This window comes from Lontra canadensis, unplaced genomic scaffold, assembly GCF_010015895.1.
Source record: "Lontra canadensis isolate GAN:19392208 unplaced genomic scaffold, GSC_riverotter_1.0 scaffold122, whole genome shotgun sequence".
NCBI lineage: Eukaryota > Metazoa > Chordata > Mammalia > Carnivora > Mustelidae > Lontra > Lontra canadensis.
In genome coordinates this window covers 1,610,466-1,629,796 of record NW_022631116.1, presented here as the reverse complement: position 1 = coordinate 1,629,796, position 19,331 = coordinate 1,610,466, and the positions used below count along the sequence as shown (strand labels likewise).

At 38.9% G+C, this 19,331-nt stretch overlaps 1 protein-coding gene across 1 annotated transcript in view; it reads left to right on the top strand.

The window, feature by feature from the left end:
* The first annotated feature begins 4,953 nt into the window (after positions 1-4,953).
* Positions 4,954-19,331, top strand: part of TEKT3 (tektin 3) — a 34,972-nt gene continuing 20,594 nt past the window's right edge. Inside the window, exons 1-3 of the mRNA XM_032841320.1 lie at positions 4,954-5,083; positions 13,727-14,334; positions 16,835-16,918. Coding sequence (XP_032697211.1) covers positions 13,756-14,334; positions 16,835-16,918 — 663 coding nt within the window. The 5' untranslated portion in view covers positions 4,954-5,083; positions 13,727-13,755. The remainder of the gene's footprint in view (positions 5,084-13,726; positions 14,335-16,834; positions 16,919-19,331) is intronic.

Sequence of the window (19,331 nt, the reverse complement as noted above, 5' to 3'; positions counted from 1 at the left end):
AAACGTGGAGATTCACAGACCTGTACCCCTGGGGGGGGGAAATATATATATATGTTTATAAAAAATAAAATTAAAAAAAAAAGAGTGGGCAGATTAGAGACAGCTGACTATAAAGGCAATGCTTTCTATTTTATTTTCCTAAACATTTTCCCTCTACTCCCCCTACACTCATACTCCCGTATCCCTATTTTACCTCTCCTCCTCCGTCCTTCTTTCATCAGTTTTCCAAGAGCTACCCTTTGACTCCTCCTTCCCATTCCCCACACTCCTAGCAGGATACTTAGATGGGGAGCTGTCATTCTCCCTTCTAGGTGGTATCAAAATTATTTTGCCAGCCTTATTAAAGGTGTGATCCTAGAAAAGCTGACTTTAATGCCTCCCAACAGGGATCCTGTGCCCCAGGTAATCCTTCAAAGCTACTTCTTGGTGGTTGGTCTTGTGTTTCTGATACATGACTTACTTTAAGCTTATTTGTTTATCATATAGAGGCGAAGAGCATAGAAATTAAAACCCGACAGACACGGATTCCGAGTGTGGCTCTTCCTCTTGCTGTCTGTGTGGCCTCGGGCAAGCCACCCAACATCTCCAAACCTACATTGCTCCCTCTAGAAAACAGAAATGAAAATAATCTATTCCTTACTGCTAGGAAGAGAAATGAATGAGTTTATGCATGTAAAGCCCTACCTAGCATAAGATAAGGTATATGGCACAGAGTGAGAGGTCATTAAATATTAACTATGATTATTACTGCAGCCTAATAGTGGTGTGTGTGTGTGTGTGTGCAGATACAAGGCATACTGTCCAGGGAGTGAGGCCAAAACATTAGTAAATGAATATAGCATCAAGTGGATTCTACCATACTTGCCACACAAACTAACAAGATAGAGAAGAAAAGATCAGTTCTGATGAGCAAAATGTATAATGTTTTGGAGGTAGCGTTTTCCCTTAGCATCAAACAATGAGTGGCACTTATATAGGCAAAGATGGGAAGAAGGGACCTCTGGATTGAGGGGACAGTCCGAGCACATCATGGATGCAGAAAAATTACAGGCTGTTCTTGGAGGCCCACTTGGAGAAGGGGAAGCTGGGGCAGAGGTTGTGTGCTCACCTGTGTTCGGGGTCATGGAGGGGAGAGGGAGGGTTGGAGAGCTCCCCCATATTCCTTCTTTCCCAACTTGGTGCTGCTTTAGGGCAGAGATCTTGTGTTATTTGTTCCCTGCTATTCAGTGCCTGGCACATGGTAGCAGGCACTTACTAAGTAATGGTTGAATGAATGAATGAGAGATTTCTAGGCTGTGCTGTTATCACAGCTGGAAATGGGGAAGTAGAGGGACAAAGGGGCATCAATATTTTACTTTAAACATTGGGTCCCTGCTTCACATAAAGATATTTTGCTGAAGATTATGGAACATAATTTGGACAGGCAAGGTGCTTGTCAAGTCCAAGAATGTCACCCTGGAAGGTGGTAGCAGCAGGCTGTTCTGCACAGAGCATGTCAAACCAGGCTGGAACACTGGGTCAGAGATGTAGACATGGGAGCTAACAACACAGATATGGAACTTGACTCCTTGGACTTGGCACAAGAAAAATCTATGCAGAAGTCATGGTCATATCCCAGTTATTAGGGACTTGACAGGATAAGGAAGAGAGGTAGAGGTCAATGACTTGACAATGCAGGAAAGCTTAGTGCCTTAATTCAGTAACAACAATGGACAAAGTATGTGGGGAGATGGAGGGGGAAGTTCTCTAGGGAGTAAGAGAAGTGAAAGATGCTGGAGAGTAAAGGAAATATTTTAGTTATCTGAATGGTGGGATGCAATGTGGTTCTGAGTGACCATTAATGGGAAAATCCCCTTTGTCTAAGGATGAAGACATGAGTGAGAGAAGAGATGGGAGGTAGTCAGGTGTGGAGGAGAGACAGTATAGTGAGGGGTAGACGGGGTGGTCAGGTGTGGAGGGGGGATGGGATGGTCAGGTTTGAAGGAGGAGACAAGGTAGTCAGCTATGGAAGGTGATGACTTGGTCTTCATATAGCTGGAGGCTAAGTTTTCCACACACCGCGAGTCTTGGGCATTTAGGTTGAAATGGGAGTCTTAGGAGGGATGGTCTTTTGTGAACTAAGAAGATGCATAGAGCTCAGCAAAGAGATTTCTGAGGAGTATCATCAAAGCTTAGACTTGGTTGCTGAAAGGTTAGACTTAGAATGTGAATGGCATTGCTGTGTCGTGAGCAGCATGGGCTAACCTGCTGATACCACTTATAGTCTGGGAGGAGGCACGGAGGAGGCAGACTGTGTGCATGAGTCCACCCTGTGGATGGAGCTGGAGGGTGGGGGTTGGGGGCCAAAGATGGATAGGGCTACGCTGGTTTCTCATGAGGAAGACAAAGTGGGAAGGGGCTGATAGCATCCTGAATAAGGACTGATGGAAGCCCCAAAGAGATTGGAGAGGAGGTTTGGTGAAATAGGGCAGGGAAGTGAAAATATAGCACATACAAATTATAAAAGAGGCAAACTCTGTTTTTTGGCTTCTGTACTTCCATACACTTGATGATCTTCTATCCCATCAATCATCACAGATTCTCTCCTTTATTTAACAAACATCGATCGTGCCCCTGTCTTGCAGCAGATACAGAGATGGACAGAAACAGACTCATCCCTGAACTCATGAAGCTACTGACAACTGTGAGGTTGATTAGCAGAGTGTACACTGTTTTGCTATATTCTCTTTAGAAAGAGGGACAAATAAGAATTATAGGAGCTCTCCATTGTAAAATAAAGCTGACGGGGGTGGGGGACAACTAACCTCTTCATTCTGTCAAAGACTCGATGATCACATAACAATTTTAGGGGGAGGGCATCTGGATTATTTTTTTAAATCATGAAATTCTTTCTGTGGAGACCAGAGCTGACCAATGTAACCAGAAATTTTGATCAGAAGGTTTTAAAATTTCACTGGCTCTATGGGTCATTCAAAGGACCAAATTGTGCTATAATTTCATCTATTTATTTGTAGATAGGACATTGAATGAATTTGATATTCAGTAAGCAGTGATATTGGGCATTTTGACATGTGCCAAGCACAAAGACACACAAAGTATGTCATCTCTAACAGGCAGTTAAATTTGTTCTAGGACTGTTGAAGACCTTTTGGCTGGTAGCATTTTCAGGTAGGGCTCCCTCCCACCCCAGTCAAAGCATAGCTGACATACAGTATTATGTTAGTTTTAGGTGTATAACATGGCAAATGGACAATTCTATATATTATGCAATGCTCACCATGTGAAGCGTAGATACCATCTGTCATCTCTACCAAGTTACTACGATACAAAGCATATATATTGTCTATGCCGTACTTTACACTCCTGTGACTCATTTATTTTGGATCTGGAAGATTGTACCTCTGAATCCCTTCACATATTTTACCCATTTCCCTACCCCCTCTCCTCTGGTAACCACCAGTCTGTTCTCTGCATTTACGAGTCTGTTTCTGTTTTTGTTGGTTTGGAAATAAGTCAGACGGAGAAAGACAAATGCCATATGATTTCACTTACATGTGAAATCTAAAAACCAAAACAAATGAACCAGTACCATTTTAGACTCATGGTAGCATTTACCAAGTCTACAGCCTACAGCCCCATCCAGAATTCTGAGAATTAATACAAAATATACACTGTGCATGAGAAGAAGGAATTTTAAAAAAGGTATTTGAAGGTAAAATGTTTGCAAGGCCAGAAATAGAGTGCTGGTAAGGAGCATAGGAGAACAGAAGGACAGGGTTGGGGAGCCCTGCTGCCCTGGTGGGGTCTGCGAGCCTAAACTTGGCCTGTTTAGTCCTGTGGCCAGGCTAATGAGCAGCTTCTGATCATCGGATATTGTCTGCGGTTTTCCAGCGTGGGGAAAATATTCTGGGCTTGTCTCCATTGCTGAGGTGCCATGTTGCTTAAAATAAACTCTTGTGGTGGCGCCCCGTCCCTGCTTTTCTAGTTCAGGTTCCTGTGAGTTCAGTTAATGTGAGTTAGCCTCTAATAAAATTGGAAAGGAGACGGAAACACTTTTCTGCATTGACAAAGCTGAGGTCCCTAACCTTTAGTCACATCACTAAGGTCTTCTAGGGGCCAATCTGATGGTGCTTTATCCTGCTATCACCCTTTATCCTGCTATCATCCTTTGGTCTCCCAGACCACCCAAGACTGATCAACTGAGGGCTGTATTTTCTTTAGCACTAAGAGTAACTCCATGGTCTCCCTGTTCACCCATTAAGACTGTTGCCTTGTGGAAAGAGTGCCTTGAAGCAGGACAGATCTAAATTTTAGTAGTGGTTCTGCCACTTACTGTTTGGGTGACCTTGCCTATGACAGTTAACTTATCCAAACTTGCATTTTTTTTCCGTGTAAATAATAAATTCCTACCACACGGTTGTGAGGAAATTGCAAGGGTGAACAGTGATGTATGGGAGACAGGTGACCCAGTCCTCGGATGAACTAGTGGAGGCCTCTGTTTACGGAAATATTTGCCAAAGAAAGAGAGTGAGGGAAACCCCAAATCTTTTCTTTAGAGTGAGGAAGGAGGGGAGGGTCACTAGACAATGCCACCATGGGAGAAGTCCAGCTGGGCAGAAGACAGGTGTAGATGTGGAGGCTTGCCTGCTGTCCTGCACCTAGAATGGGCCACCAAGCCCTCTGCCACTGAAGTTCCCATTCAGGTGCCGCAGGAGAGGCGGGGTATCACCGCGGCCCCTCCCTTGGGTTGCACCCCCACCCCCCACCCGCTCACCTCCGCGACCAAGCAGGTGTCCCCCGGAGCCGTGGTTACTAGACGCGAGGGCGTCCATGGCAACCGCCTGCCGCTGGGTTTCCCTCCGTTCCTCCCACTCCCGCCTCCCGCCTCCCACCGGCCAATGGGCTCCCGGCGAGCCGGCAGGGGCGGTCGTTGAGTGGTCCACGGGCGCTGACGTCACAGGTGGGGAAGGCGGGGCCAGGACCGGACGGGTTGGCGTCCCAGCCACCAAGGGCGGTAGGTGGGGGACTGCCACCCTTCCCGCTCACCGCCCCTTCCCCGCCCCTCGCCCGCAGCCGCTGACAGGTGAGTGGTCTGGTCGGCTCCTGCCTGCCGCTGGGACGACCCCTACAGCGTCCCCTTCCCCAGTGAAGCCCCAACGTCTGACCTCAGAATTCGGGGTGAAGTCGTGGTAACCTGGAATTCCTCTCCCCAATCTCACTTCCCTGCCCCCACCCTTCAAAATAGGAACCACACAGACCCACGGGCACCAGCTACCCCCCCCCCCCCCAATGCCTGATGCTTGTTGTCAAGGACTGAGAAGTTATTTCCAAATGCGGAACCAGGAAAGGGGCGTCCGACCCCTCGACCCGGTGCTCACTCGTGTAATATCTTATACCGGTGAGCGGTGCTGTGCTTTGCCACCGCAGCGCTGGGTCCGGCCTCCTCCGCTGGGTTTTCAAGGGCCGCCCAGGGGAGGGCCGTCCAACCGCCTGGCTGTTCCCGGAGAGTTCCTGAGATTCTGATCAGGGCAGGTGCTCCCTCTTGGCCTGCGGCCAATTCTGTTCTGCTCTGACCCTGAAGCTCTTAACTTGTGTTTGGACCTTTTAGATCAAACCGCTTTATGTTTCCTCCCTGGTTGCTTATGATGGTGTAGATAAATATTTCAGAAATGCATAATATTACTTGTTTGGCCACCGTGAAAACAAGCAAGCAAATTGTTTCACTAATAGACGAAGTGTTCCGAGGTTTCTGATAAAATATTCTACTTTTTTTTTAAATTAAGATTTTATTTACTTATTTGACAGAGCTCACAAGTAGGCAGAGAGGCAGGCAGAGAGACAGGGGGAAGCAGGCTCCCCGCTGAGCCGAGAGCCTGATGTGGGGCTCGATCTCAGGACCCTGAGATCATGACCTGAGCCAAGGTAGAGGCTTAACCCACTGAGCCACCCAGGCTCCCCCCCTCCCCGACTCTTTTCTTTTTAAAGTGAAATATTTTCCGCAATAAATAGTGTTCAAGCATCCATGCCTCACTTAAATAAACAAGCTAACAACTTTACAGTCGTGGATGAGACCTCCCTCCTATGCATCCCTTGGGAATCCCATTTCCCTTCTTTCCCAGCAATACCCACCTACCAGAACTTGCTGTTGACTTACATTCTGTATATTCATAGACCATTTCTACTAACGTATTTGTTGAAAAACGAATATACAGTGTTGTTTTCAAAGTTTATATAATGGTATCGTGCTGTAGGTCATTCATTTTAACTGCTGTGTGATAATGATTGTATGAACTTAATACAAATGATATATGCCTACTCCTCTTGATAGACTTTTAGACTGTTTCCTTTTAAAAACTGTTAGAAACATTCTTGTACATTCTTCTACATTCTTCGGTACGTACTTGAGTTTCTCTAGGTATATCAAAAGGTTGCATTGCTGAGTCATAGGGAATGTGCTTTTTCAGCTTTTTTTGTTAGATGCTGCCACATAGATCTCCAATGTATGTTAATTTATATTTCCAGTATCAGTGAAGACGGTTCTGTATTATACATTTTTTTTGGAAGAAAGGGATTAACTTAATGACCCAAAATATAAGATGTTGCCATGCTATTGTCTTCTAATCAGTCTTTCTGAATGACTTATAAGATGGCTGGCTGGAGCTTCTTATTTATTTATTTACTTATTTATTCATATTTAGTATATGCATAAAGATAAATTGCTTAAATGTTGAAATCTGATATAATTTTTTAAAAAGTCAGCTGCTCGTTAATGTAGTGGGGGCAGTGTTTCATTTTTGCCCCAGTTTGGAACTGTGAGTAATTAGATGGATACAACCAAAGCAGCTAAGGGGGTTTGTATGTGATCTGTTAAGCCTATCCTGGTCACTTATCTGAGGCAGAATGTGGAGAAATTCATGGAAATCTGTTCTTGTCATGTCTTCTGTACAAAATAATCCACAGGTTTTTATGCCTTAAAATATTTATGATTTTAAAGTCTTGACTAAATATGCTAATAAAATATGTTTATCCTACTTGAGGTCATCTTCTGGATTATAAGTGAGGCTTCCCAGTACCTATAGTCTTTGTGTTATTGATTATATTTTTAGCATGTTAATATTTATAGAAGACAATTATAGCATTTTTTTTCCAGTAGGTAAGTAACTATTGACTCCACATTAAATAAATACACTGTATTTGACTTCATTTCTTAAAATGTTTTTTGGTTCATGCCAAAAGCATAATAGAAAAACAATTGCATAATTTAGGGTATGAATTTTTCCACAGCTATTTTCAGTCATTTTCCAAAGAATTTGTTCAGTTTGCTTGCAAATAGGAGACATTTATAGCATCAGTTAATGATCTTAGTATGTGCTTCATGAGCCCTGTTAAGATGTGACTGAGTTAGAATTTAGAGAATGATTTAAATGTTGTAAAAGTCACATCATCAAAGTAAGCCATAGGCTTTTAAAAAAACTCCTCCTTAAAACTTTGGTAGAATTCGTGAACAAACCCATTTAGGCCTGAAGTTTTCTTTGAGGGAAGATTTTAAGCTAGAGACTCAGCTCCTTTAAGTACTACAGGGTTATTCAAGTGATCAATTTCTTCTTTAGTCAGTTTTGGGTGTTTGTCATTTTAAAGCATTTTGTACATTTCATCTCTGTTGTCAAATTTCTTGGAGTAAAGTTGTTAGTAACATTGTTTTATTAACTGTTTAATGTTTGCCGGGGTTCTGTGTCAATATCTCTTTTTCTTTCCTGATATTAGTAATTTATCTCCTCTCTTTTTATCTTGATCAATCTGGCAAGAGGTCTATCAATTTTATTGTTAGAGTCTCACTGCTTTTTTCCCCCGTTTGTCCATTTTCTATTTCATTGACTTTTCTCTTTTTATTATTTATTTCCTTCTACTTCGGCCTTACTTTGCTGCCCCCACCCCCCGCCCCACACCTTGCCATCAAGAATAAAGTGGAGGACATTGATTTTATTTTATTTTAAAAAATTTTATTTATTTATTTGAGAGAGAGAGAGTAGAATGACACAGAGAGCATGAGCAGAGTTGGAAGGGCAGAGAGAGATGGAGAATCGGGCTCCTTGCTGAGCAATGATGTGGGACTAGATCCCAGGACTCTGGGATCATGACCTTAGCTGAAGGCAGATGCTTAACCAACTGAGCCTCCCAGGTGTCCCAAGATCATTGATTTTAGCTAACTTTCTAGTGTAAGCATTGAAAGCTATACACTTCTGCCTAAACACTATTTTAGCTGCATCTCACAATTTTGATATGCTCTGTTTTTATTCTCATTCAGTTCCAAATGTTTTCTAATTTTTCTTCATTGACCTAGAGGATATTTAGAAGTGTGTTGTTTAGGGGTGCATGGGTGGCTCAGTCAGTTGAGCATTCTACTTTTTTTTTTTTTTTTAAGATTTTACTTATTTATTTGACAGCGAGAGAGAGAGAGAACACAAACAGGTGGAATGAGAGAGGGAGAAGCAGGCTTCCCATTGAGCAGGGAGCTCCATCCCAGGACCCTGAGATCATGACCTGAGCTGAAGGCAGATGCTTACCGCTGAACCACCCCGGCACCCCTAGCATTCTACTGATGTCGGCTCAGATTTTGATCTCAGGATTATGAGTTCAAGCCCCGCATTGGGATCCATGCTGGGTGTGGAGCCTACTTAGAAAAAAGTGTGTTGTTTAATTTCTTGCTATTTGAGAGTTTTCCAAATATCTTTCTATTTTTGATTTCTAATTTAGTTTGATATAGTCAGTGAACATATTCTGTATCATTTCAGTATTTTATGTTTGTTGAGAACTTGTTTAAGAGTCAGTATATGGTTTACCTTGTTAAATATTCTCTGTGTAGTTGGAAATTGTATGTAATTGCTGTTTAAAAATATTTTTCTTTCAGTTTTATTGAGATAAATTGACATATAACGTGTATGAGTTTAAGATGTACAGCATATCTTACATATATTGTGAAATGGCTACCGCAATCAGTTTAGTTAACATCTGTCATCTCAAATAGGTACAAAAGAATCTGCTGTTTTGAGTGGTGTGTAGATATAAATTAGGTCCAGTTAGTTGTATTTTTCAAATAGCCTATTTATTACCAATTTTGTATTTGTTCTAACAATCACTGACAGAGGTGTGTTGAAATATCTGCTGCAGCTGTGGGTCTATTTCTCATTTTAGTTCTCCCAGTTTTTGCTTTATGTGTTTAATATTCTATTGGTGATTCCCTAGGCATTGAATATCGTTAAAGCTCCTTGATTAAACCTTTTATCCCTATTTCCCTCTTTATTTGTGATGGTATTTATTGTCCTGAAATCTGTTTGGTTTGTTATTAATATAGCCACTTCAATATTCTTTTGATTTGTATTTACATGGTGTGCCTTTTTCCATTCTTTTATTTTTAACTTATCTATGTTTTACATTATAAAATGGATTTTTTGAGATGGCATATTGTTCAATATTGCTTTTTAAAAACCAGCTTAAAAATCTGTGCCTTTTAATTTGACTGTTTAAACCATTTATTATAAATATAATTATCAGTGTGATTTGGTTTGTGTCTACCATCTTGCTACTTGATTCTGTCTTACTTTTGTCTCTTTTCTCTTGGATTATGTATCTTTGTCAGTCTTCTATTTTTCCCTTCCCCTCTTAGCTGATTAGCTTTAATTCTGTTTTGAATCTTTTTGGTCTCAGGACCCCTTTGTACTCAAACAACCTCATGTTGAGTATCTCAAAGAACTTTATGTGGATTGCATCCACTGATATTTATTATATTAGAAATTAAAATCGAACAGTTAGAATACCAATTCTTTTAAAAATAAGCATTACAACCCATTATATAGTAACATAAAATGTTTTATGAAAAGCTATGTTTTTGAAAAAAAGAATATCTAGTGTATTTTTGCTCTGACTTTAAGTTTTTCTCTTTATTGCTGATTTTCAGCAATTTGATTATGATGATCCTTGAGGTGATGGTGGTGATGGTGATGATAGTGGTAGTAGTGTGAGCACACATGTGTGTTTGGGTGTGTGTTTATCTTCTTGGAGTGTTTGGAGCTTCTAAGACCTAGAGATTTGTAGTTTTCATCAAATTTGGAAACTATGCAGCCATTATTTCTTCAAATATTTTTGTCTCCCTCCCCTTTCTATATGACTGATACCCCAAAGAGTTGATATTAGTTTATTTGATATTGTGCCTATATTACTGAGGATTTTCTCTCTCTCTCTCTCTCTCTCTTTTTCATTTGGAGAAAGTCTATACTTTGGTTTAGTTAGATTTAAACTCACTAATCTTTATTTCTCTGGTGTCTATCCTGCAGTTAATCTCATATAGTAAAATTGTTCTAGTATATACTGTATAAGTATATGTTGTATGTTTTATTCCTAAAGTTACATTGGTTCTTTTTAAAAGATCTTCATTATGTTCTTGTTTTCCTTTAAATACTTGTACATTGTTTGCTTGTTCTATCAAATCTTTGTTCTATCAAATCTTTCCTGTTGCAGTCAACAATTTTTCCTAATTATGTGTCAGAATTTTTTCTGCTACTTGGCATGTCTGGTGATATTGATTGAATGCTGGACATTGTGATATTACATATTTGAATGTCTTGATGTTGTCAGGCAATTAAATTACTTGTGGATTAATTTGATCTCTTTGAGGCCTCTTTTTAAGCTTTGATGGGATGAATCTTTAGTACTTTCACTCTGGAGATAGGTCAGCCTTATCTCTAATGTGTGACTCCTCTGGGGTCTCCATGGGATGCTCTAGGTAATCACCAACAACTTTCCACTCTGACTGGTCTGAGTTCAAAATGTCTCTCCACCAACTCTAGAAATAGAACCCTGCCATCATTCTTTGCCAAAGTTCACGTAGTGTCCCTTGATCTACGTGCAGCCTATTGCACAGCAAAGATGCAAGTGGACCCCTATATGGATTTAGGGAGCTATTTTTCTACATAGTTTGCTTTATTCTGGAATCCTGCTTCACAACTTCCAACTGTCCCAGCTTCCTAAAATTCTGATCTCCTCCTCAACTCACAAAGTTGCCATGATCTGTTCAGTTTTCACCTGTTTTTCCCATAATCTGGAAATTGCCTCCAGACAGAATGCCAGGACAATCAGACGGCTTGCCTAATTTGTTTCTCTTTTCTCAGAGATCAGAGTCTTGTCCTGCTTATTGTCCAAGACAGGTGTTTCATATATATTTTCTAGTGTTTTAGATGTAAGAGGCTAAGTCTAGTTTTTACTACTGTATCATGGTTGGAGTCAGAAGTCTATTTTGATTTTTTAAGTATTTCTTAGGCCATGATACCCTCGGTTTCCTTGAACAATAATGACCCAAAATATAAGATGTTGCTGTGCTATTGTCTTCTAATCAGCCTTCCTGAATGACTTATAAGATGGCTGGCTGCAGCTAGAACTTCCATTGTGCAACCATATAGAACATTGTGTCTTGTGTAGAATATTGTCTCCATGTGAAACTTATGGCCACACACCAGGAGCTCTACATCTGAGAGATGTATCTGGAGTTTTATGCTTCAGATTCCAGATTTTAAATTATATCCCATCCCTAATTAAAAGATATATCACTGGAAACTTTTCTAAGCTATATTGAATTTCTCAATCCATCTGTCTCCTCTGGCTTATGAACTTCTGCGTTTCATAAATCACCCCTCATAGTAGATGACTCATGATTTGATAAACATGGGTTTAGATGCCTCAAGACTTCAACATAATAGGTGTTGGGTAAACATATGTGGTAACTCTACACTTAGAATTCCTTGGTTGAAGGACCAAATGATTCGCTAGCTTTTACTGTCAAGAATTAAGAAAATCCAAGTAAGAGTGGCCCAAAGCCCACTTGAAGTTTCTTGCCGAAAGAAAACTGACAAGATTATTTCCAGATTTGACTGGAGAAGTAGTTAGAACTGAAAGTAGCCATGAAGATCCTAAGGTCTCAAGTTGCTTTGAATTTACTTTTTCGAAAAACAGTGTTTAACTTTCAAACTGAGGGGAAGAACTGCAAGTGATTATTAAGGTTTCTCTTTTACCACCATACTCCTAAGCTTGGCCAGTACAAGGTATCTGGGGACTGAGGTAGGGAAGAATTAGGAAGAGGTGAGGAGCTAGGGTTGTGTGGGCCACCACCAAGGCGTGGGCAGCTGTCCCACCGCATGTGAAATGAGTGTGTTTCAATCTAACCACAGTTCTACAAATAGATTATTTTGTGGTTTGGGGACCAAAGGCCTCAAGACATAGCTATTTAAATAATCATCAAATGATTTTTTTTCCTGAGGTGGTTATAGAATTGGATCTGATTTATTTTTCCTTTTCAGTAAATGGATCCATAGACATTAACAACCAAACAGAATGATGTTTACATGCTGAAAAGTATGTCATAGGCTGTGGCATCTTGACTTTCTGGGCTAATAATAACCAAAAGTTCCAGACAATAGAATACCTTTCAACTGGTAAAAAAGATGAAGTGGATCTGTATGTTCTAACAGGGGGAGAGATCAGAAATATATATTTAAAAAATGCATGTTCTAAATAATACCTATAATATTAAGATAATTCAATATTTGTATTTAAAAATCTCTGTTCATACATATAAATGGTATATAAGTAGCATTTTTAAGATAGCCTTAAAAATGATACATATGTTGGTATATAATAGGAAATATCTGGACAGAAACAACTACTAATGAATAGTTCAGTGTTCAAAGGGCTCACTTTTTGGGAGATGAATATTTATCTTTTATTTTGTATATGCTTTTGGCCTAGTAATTTATTTATTATTACTTTTTAAAGATTTTATTTATTTGACAGAGAGAGATCAGGCAGAGAGAGAGGGGGAAGAGAGAGAGAGGGGGAAGCAGGCTTCCCACTGAGCAGAGAGCCCAACCAGGACCCTGGGATCATGACCTGGGTGGAAGTCAGAGGTTTAACCCACTGAGCCACCCAGGGGCCCCTGGCTTAGTAGTTTAAAAAGCTCACATTTATTGAACATTTATTTTGAGCCCAAAACTATGATAAGCATTCCAAATATGTAGCATTGTCTTACTTAGCCCTCCTAACTACCCTAGAGTGTCTGTACTGGAGGTGCCTAGAGGTGGCAAGTTGCCAAGAGAAGGGAGCCAAGTATTTGCCTTGAGGTATGTTTGCATACCAAGCACACTGTTGTTATACCAGTTTTGTGCTCATTTAGGATGACTTGGTAGGGGAAATGCTGCCAAGTAACATCTTGCTATTACTACCTCTCATAATAATCCAGAGAAGTAAGTACTGCTATTATTCCCAATTTAGAGATGAGAAAATTGAGGCACAAATAGGTTAAGTAATTTGCCCAATGCCTCACAGCTAGTAAATAGCAGAGGCAAGATTTGTATCCCTGTTAAAATGCATACTTGAGGCTCTTAATTTAGATTTGTTACAAGATAATAATAACTTGAATTTAAGTAATGATTTTTAAAAAATTCAGAAATTCAAGTGGCCAATTTTAAAAAAATGTAATTTTTAGTATATTCTGGAAACAGAGATGGGAAAAAATATTTTTGGAACATATTATCACTGGTAAAGGTGGATATCAAATTAGAACAAATTCCTAATATGTTAGGGAGTACTGTTACTAGAAGTCAAATGTGGCTTTCATTTGTACATTTTTACCAAAGATTAATTTATGTGACTGTTTGTTTTTATACACCCCCCCCAACAGGAGAGATTTACAAATAGTGTTTGAGCATCATGGAGCCTTTAGGTTCTACATTAACGGCAACTTATGCCCACCCTAGACCAACACCAACCAACTTTCTACCAGCCATCAGTACTATGGCATCAAGCTATAGGGACCGCTTCCCCCACTACAATTTAACCCATACCTTGAGCCTTCCTTGGAGACCAAGCACATACTACAAAGTAGCCTCCAACTTGCCGACCTTGGGTCCGTACTGCACCAGATCTCAGAAGGTGTGCGAGAGTGCCATGCTTCCCTTTGTTTCCAATAGAACCACTCTCTTCACAAGGTATACTCCTGATGATTGGTACAGGTCCAACTTGACCAACTATCTAGAATCCAACACTTCCCGACATAATTCAGAGAGACTAAGGGTAGATACATCTCGCCTGATTCAAGACAAATATCAGCAAACAAGAAAAACTCAAGCAGACTCCACCCAAAATTTGGGAGAACGAGTCAATGACATAGGATTTTGGAAATCTGAAATCACTCATGAGTTGGATGCAATGATTGGAGAGACAAATGAACTCACTGATGTTAAGAAAAAATTGGAGAGGGCTTTGATGGAGACAGAAGCCCCTCTTCAGGTAAATATAAGACCTTATGATAAAAGACACTGGATATTTATATGATTATAATCCACTGGCTGAATTACTGTGGTTATTATCTGTCGAATTATGTTTCACTTCACCTATAGAAGCCAACCTCCTATCAGTATATCTGTAACTACTTCCAGGAGTTGGTAAAACCATGACGAGCTTTATACATCCTACAGAACAACCATTTAAGTAGAATGAATTCTGAGTGCAAAGCAAAAAAGGTTGAACAGAGAGACACCCTTATAGTGAGAATGGCATCATTCCATTTATTTAAAAGGCTGCTTGGGCATTGCTGTTCCTGGATTATTGTATATAGTATTTGAGGGGAAAAAAGTGTTAGTTGTTTAATCTTTTAATCTGTGTCATGAAATGCCTCCTGTGTATATGTTATGATATCTTTTTAGAGCACAGTGAAATGATCAAGGAGACTACCTTAGGAGGAGGGGTGAGTTTGATTGAATAGAGTAATGGGCCTGAGGTTAAGCCAGATGTTGCAGTCATGGAGGTAGCATGTTAGTTTGTTGCTGGCCTCTGGCCACCTCTCACCCCACTGAGTGTGTGATGCCTGGGGGGAGCTCCAACACCACTCTACCCACCACCATTGAAAGAAGACATTCTGTAGTTGAAGATACACAAATTACAGAAATTATTTCAGAAGGTATATATATATTGATGAGGCAAACGCCATTTTTCTTCATGTTTGTATGATATTTTCCATGTGATAAGCATTTGCAGTAGGTCCTCATTATGACATCTGTAGCAGAAGAGTTTAGAGAATTAAGCAGCTAGAAGTCTAGCGGGTTGAAGAGTTTGTTGGAGACCCTGCACATTGTTACTTCTTATTGTGCACACCCACCCCTTCCCCCCACAAAACACAAGCACACACACAACCACCAGAAATTCCAAGAAAGGACTTCTCAAATGATGTCCTTTTAAATTAACTCATCATGAGATGTTTTTCAGGATCAGAAACCCTTCCATACTTTCTTCATGCTCTGGCTTATTTTGAGGAATCCTGGGCTGATCTGCACCCACCTTACCCAGCCCACTTTAGCGTATCCTAAAATGATACCCACTTACCCTCTGAATTTTGGGGGAACATCCTGTTTCTTCCTTTCATTATTCCTTTCAGTGAGACGGGTCTAATTTGTATTTTTTTCTGCAATTTTTGTCCAAATATTCTTCTGTGTTCAAATATTTACTATCAACACAGTGTAGGAAGGTCCTGATTAAAATTAGAATTAGTCACATAAACAGATATATCTCAAGAGGGAAAATCCAGGTGATCAACTAATATAAGAAAAAAAGTGTTAAAATTCCCTAATAAAAATGAGAAATCAATGAAATATCCATCTTTGGCCTATCATATTTGCAACGGTGGAAACTGATGACATCTAGAGTGGCCAAAGTGAAGAAGATGGATGCCTTTCTATGTTGCTGGTAAGATGAGTAGAATCTTACTAGACCTTGGGTTAGTAGGAATTTGCAAAAAGCAGTTTAGGAATATACATGAAAATAATCAGAGTTCCTGTCAACCTATTAATTCATTTTCTTGTAAATGTGAATTTTTACTATTAAAAAATATACATTCATTCAAAAAATATACATTTGTTCAATAATATGATGTCCAGATTACAGTGTATGTACTATTACATTTTAGGCTGAAAACATTAACATTATCTGGTCACTCCAAGTCATGAAATAGTCTTTGAAAAAAGTATTTTAACTTTTGCATCATGTTCTTTCATAATCGATTGTTAGCCATCCAAGCTGTTTTCCACTTGAGTCATTAGCATATTTTGTCTCAGGGAATATTTTACGACTGGAGCCTACTATTTAATGTCAATCCTAAAAAACATAATATAAAATTGTAAAGGACATTATAACCTCTGTTTTGTTATAAACGACAAACAAAACAGTGATAGGACTATGGTTAAATCATTTTCTACTTTTCTATGTTTTTTTTCTTTTTAATGGATAAAGCACATTATTTTTGTAATTAGGAAAATAATAAATGGTACTTAAAAGTAATCACTCGGATTTTTGGCTACACTAATATTTTGGCTTCTTTAAGGATAATAATTTGTTTCTTCCTCACTCTTCTCAGTAGAAAATGTTTGAAAATAATATCCTGGAGACTGTGTTTCAGGATATTATTTCTGTAGCAGAAATTAATGCTAAGTAATTTTCTCAGAAGTTAATTTGTAGGAATTAAGTCGTTGCCAAATGCCTGATTTTGTCATCTTTCCAAATTAGATTTTTTCCCAAACCACTTTGAAGGGTGAACTCTACCTCTTAACTAGCAATTAGGATTTACTTAGTTGTTATGGTGGATCTCATGCTGGATTTTGGACAAAATGGCTTGAAAAGTTGGTAAGTTGGTATTGGGACTATCTATTGACTTGTTTTAGGAACAGATCCTTAGAACTGCTCATCACTGATTTTAGTTACTTTGTATTAGTGCTTTCCATTATTTGTGTATCTGTAGGTAGCCCGAGAATGTCTATTTCATCGAGAGAAGAGAATGGGGATCGATCTAGTTCACGATGAAGTAGAAACTGAATTGTTGACGGTAAGTACGCTCAGCAACAAGACATGTAGTTTGCAAACATGTGCTTAATGTATAGAAACAAACGAAATTTGTGTTAGATGAAGCCATTTATAAGTAAGAAGTTTCAGTATAGTATCAATATGTTTATATTCATACAATATAGTATCAAATGTTTATAGCATTTAGAAAAGATTTTTTTTTGGGTTATAAAAGTAATAGATGTTCATTGAGAGAATTCAAAAGATACAGACTAGGATGAAGAAAGATAAAAATCACCTGAATTTCGGTTGGACAGAAATCACTGTTAACTTTGGAGAATTTCAGTTTATTCAGAGAATTTCAGAGAATTTCTTTTTATTAATCATACTTAGACACCACCCAACTTAAAGACACACAAATATGTCTTCAAGATTAGAATTATACTGTATACATAATTTGAGTGGTGCTTTTTTTGATGGGTAAATGCTCAATGAGGTTTATTCTTAAATACAGTTGTAGGGAAGACAGCCCCATCCCTTTTTAAAGAATTAATTTTTTTAGAGCAGTTTTAGAATCACAACAAAATTGAGGGTAAGGCATAGAGATTTCCCATATAGCCCCTACTATAGGGGAACATATAGCCTCCCCCATGACCAACACCCCCCATCATTGATGAATCTACGTTGGTACGTCATTGTCATCAAATCTGGAATGGGGATTAGGTATTGGTATTAAAAATATTCCCCAGATAATTTTAGTGAACAACTGGAGTTCAGAACCACTATAAAATATTGTTGGTAGGTATTAATGAAGACATAAATGAAAGGACAAATCATGTGTGTATATTTGAAGGCTTACATAGTGTTATGGTAGCAGTACTTCTCAACATGGACCATATATTCAACAGAATCCTTGTCAAACTCCCAGCTGACTTCTTTGTAAAAATTGACAAGCTGATCCTGAAATTGGTGTGGAAATACAAGGGGTTCAGAATAGCCAAAATAATACTGAAAAAGAAGAAATTCAGAGGACCCACACTTCTTGATTTAAAAACTTACTACAAAGCTACAATACATGAGACAGTAGTACTGGCAATAAAGATAGGCATATAGATCAATGGAATAGAATTTGAGAATCCAGAAATAAACCCTCCCTTTTACAATCAATTCGTCTTCAACAAGGGTGCCGAGATGAGTCAATGGGAAAGAAATGCTTTCATGAACAAACGGTGATGGGACAGTTGCATGTCTGTGTGCAAGAGATTGAAGTTGGACTCCGACATCCCACCATATCTAAAAAATTGAATAAAAGTGGATCAAGGATTTAAATGTAAGAGCTACAATTGTAAGACTCTTAGAAGAAAACATAGGCATAAATACTGGTGACATTGGAGTCGGCAATCATTTCTTAAATCTGACACCAAAACACACAACGTAAGAAAAAAGAGATCAATTGATCATCATCAAAAGGACAAACTTTGATGCTTTAAAGAATGTCATCAACAAAGTGAAAAGACAGTCCATAGAATAGAAGAAAAATCTCAAATTATATATCTGATAAGGTTATCTATAATATATAAATAACTCTAAAAATTAAAGATAAAAAACCCCAAATAACCCAACAAAAACTAGGCAAAGGATCTGAACAGAGAGTTCTCCAAAGTGAATATGCACATGGCTGATAAACACATTAAAAACTGCTCATCATTAGTTCATCAGGGAGATGCAAATAAAACCACAATGGAATACTACCTCACACCCCCCCCCCCACCCAGGATGTCTATACTCAGAAACACAAATAATAACAGGTGTTGGTGAGGATGTGCTGGTGTAGAGGTAAAATGATACACCTGTTTTGGAAAATCGTTAAAGATAGAGTGGCGATATGATTCAGTAGTTCTACTCCTATGTATCTGCCCAAGAGAAAAAAAAAAAAGGACATGCCTGCACAAAAACTTATACATGAATGTCCATAGCATTATCCATAACAGCCATTTAGAAACAACGCAAATGTCTGTCAGCTGCTGAGTGATACATAAAATGTGGTATAGCCATACAATAGAATGTTATTTAACCATAAAAAGATGCTAAAACATTCTACTACATGGATGATCCTTGAAAATTTATGCTAAGTGAAGAAGTCAGCCACAAAGGACTGCACATTGCAGGATTCCATGTCTATGAAATGTCTGTATTGGGGAAGTCTATAGAGACTGAGAATAGATTCGTGGTAGCCTAGGAGAAACAGGCTCCGGAGATTGGAAACTGGTTAACAGTGTAGGGGTATGTTGTTTCTTTGGGGTGTAATGAGGATGTTCTACCATTGGTTCTGGTGATGGTTTTATATACTAAAAAACCATTGAATTGTACAGTCAAATACATGAGCTCTATCATATATGAATTATATCTTAATAAATCTATTTTTTTTTATTTTTTTATTTATTTATTTTTTTTTT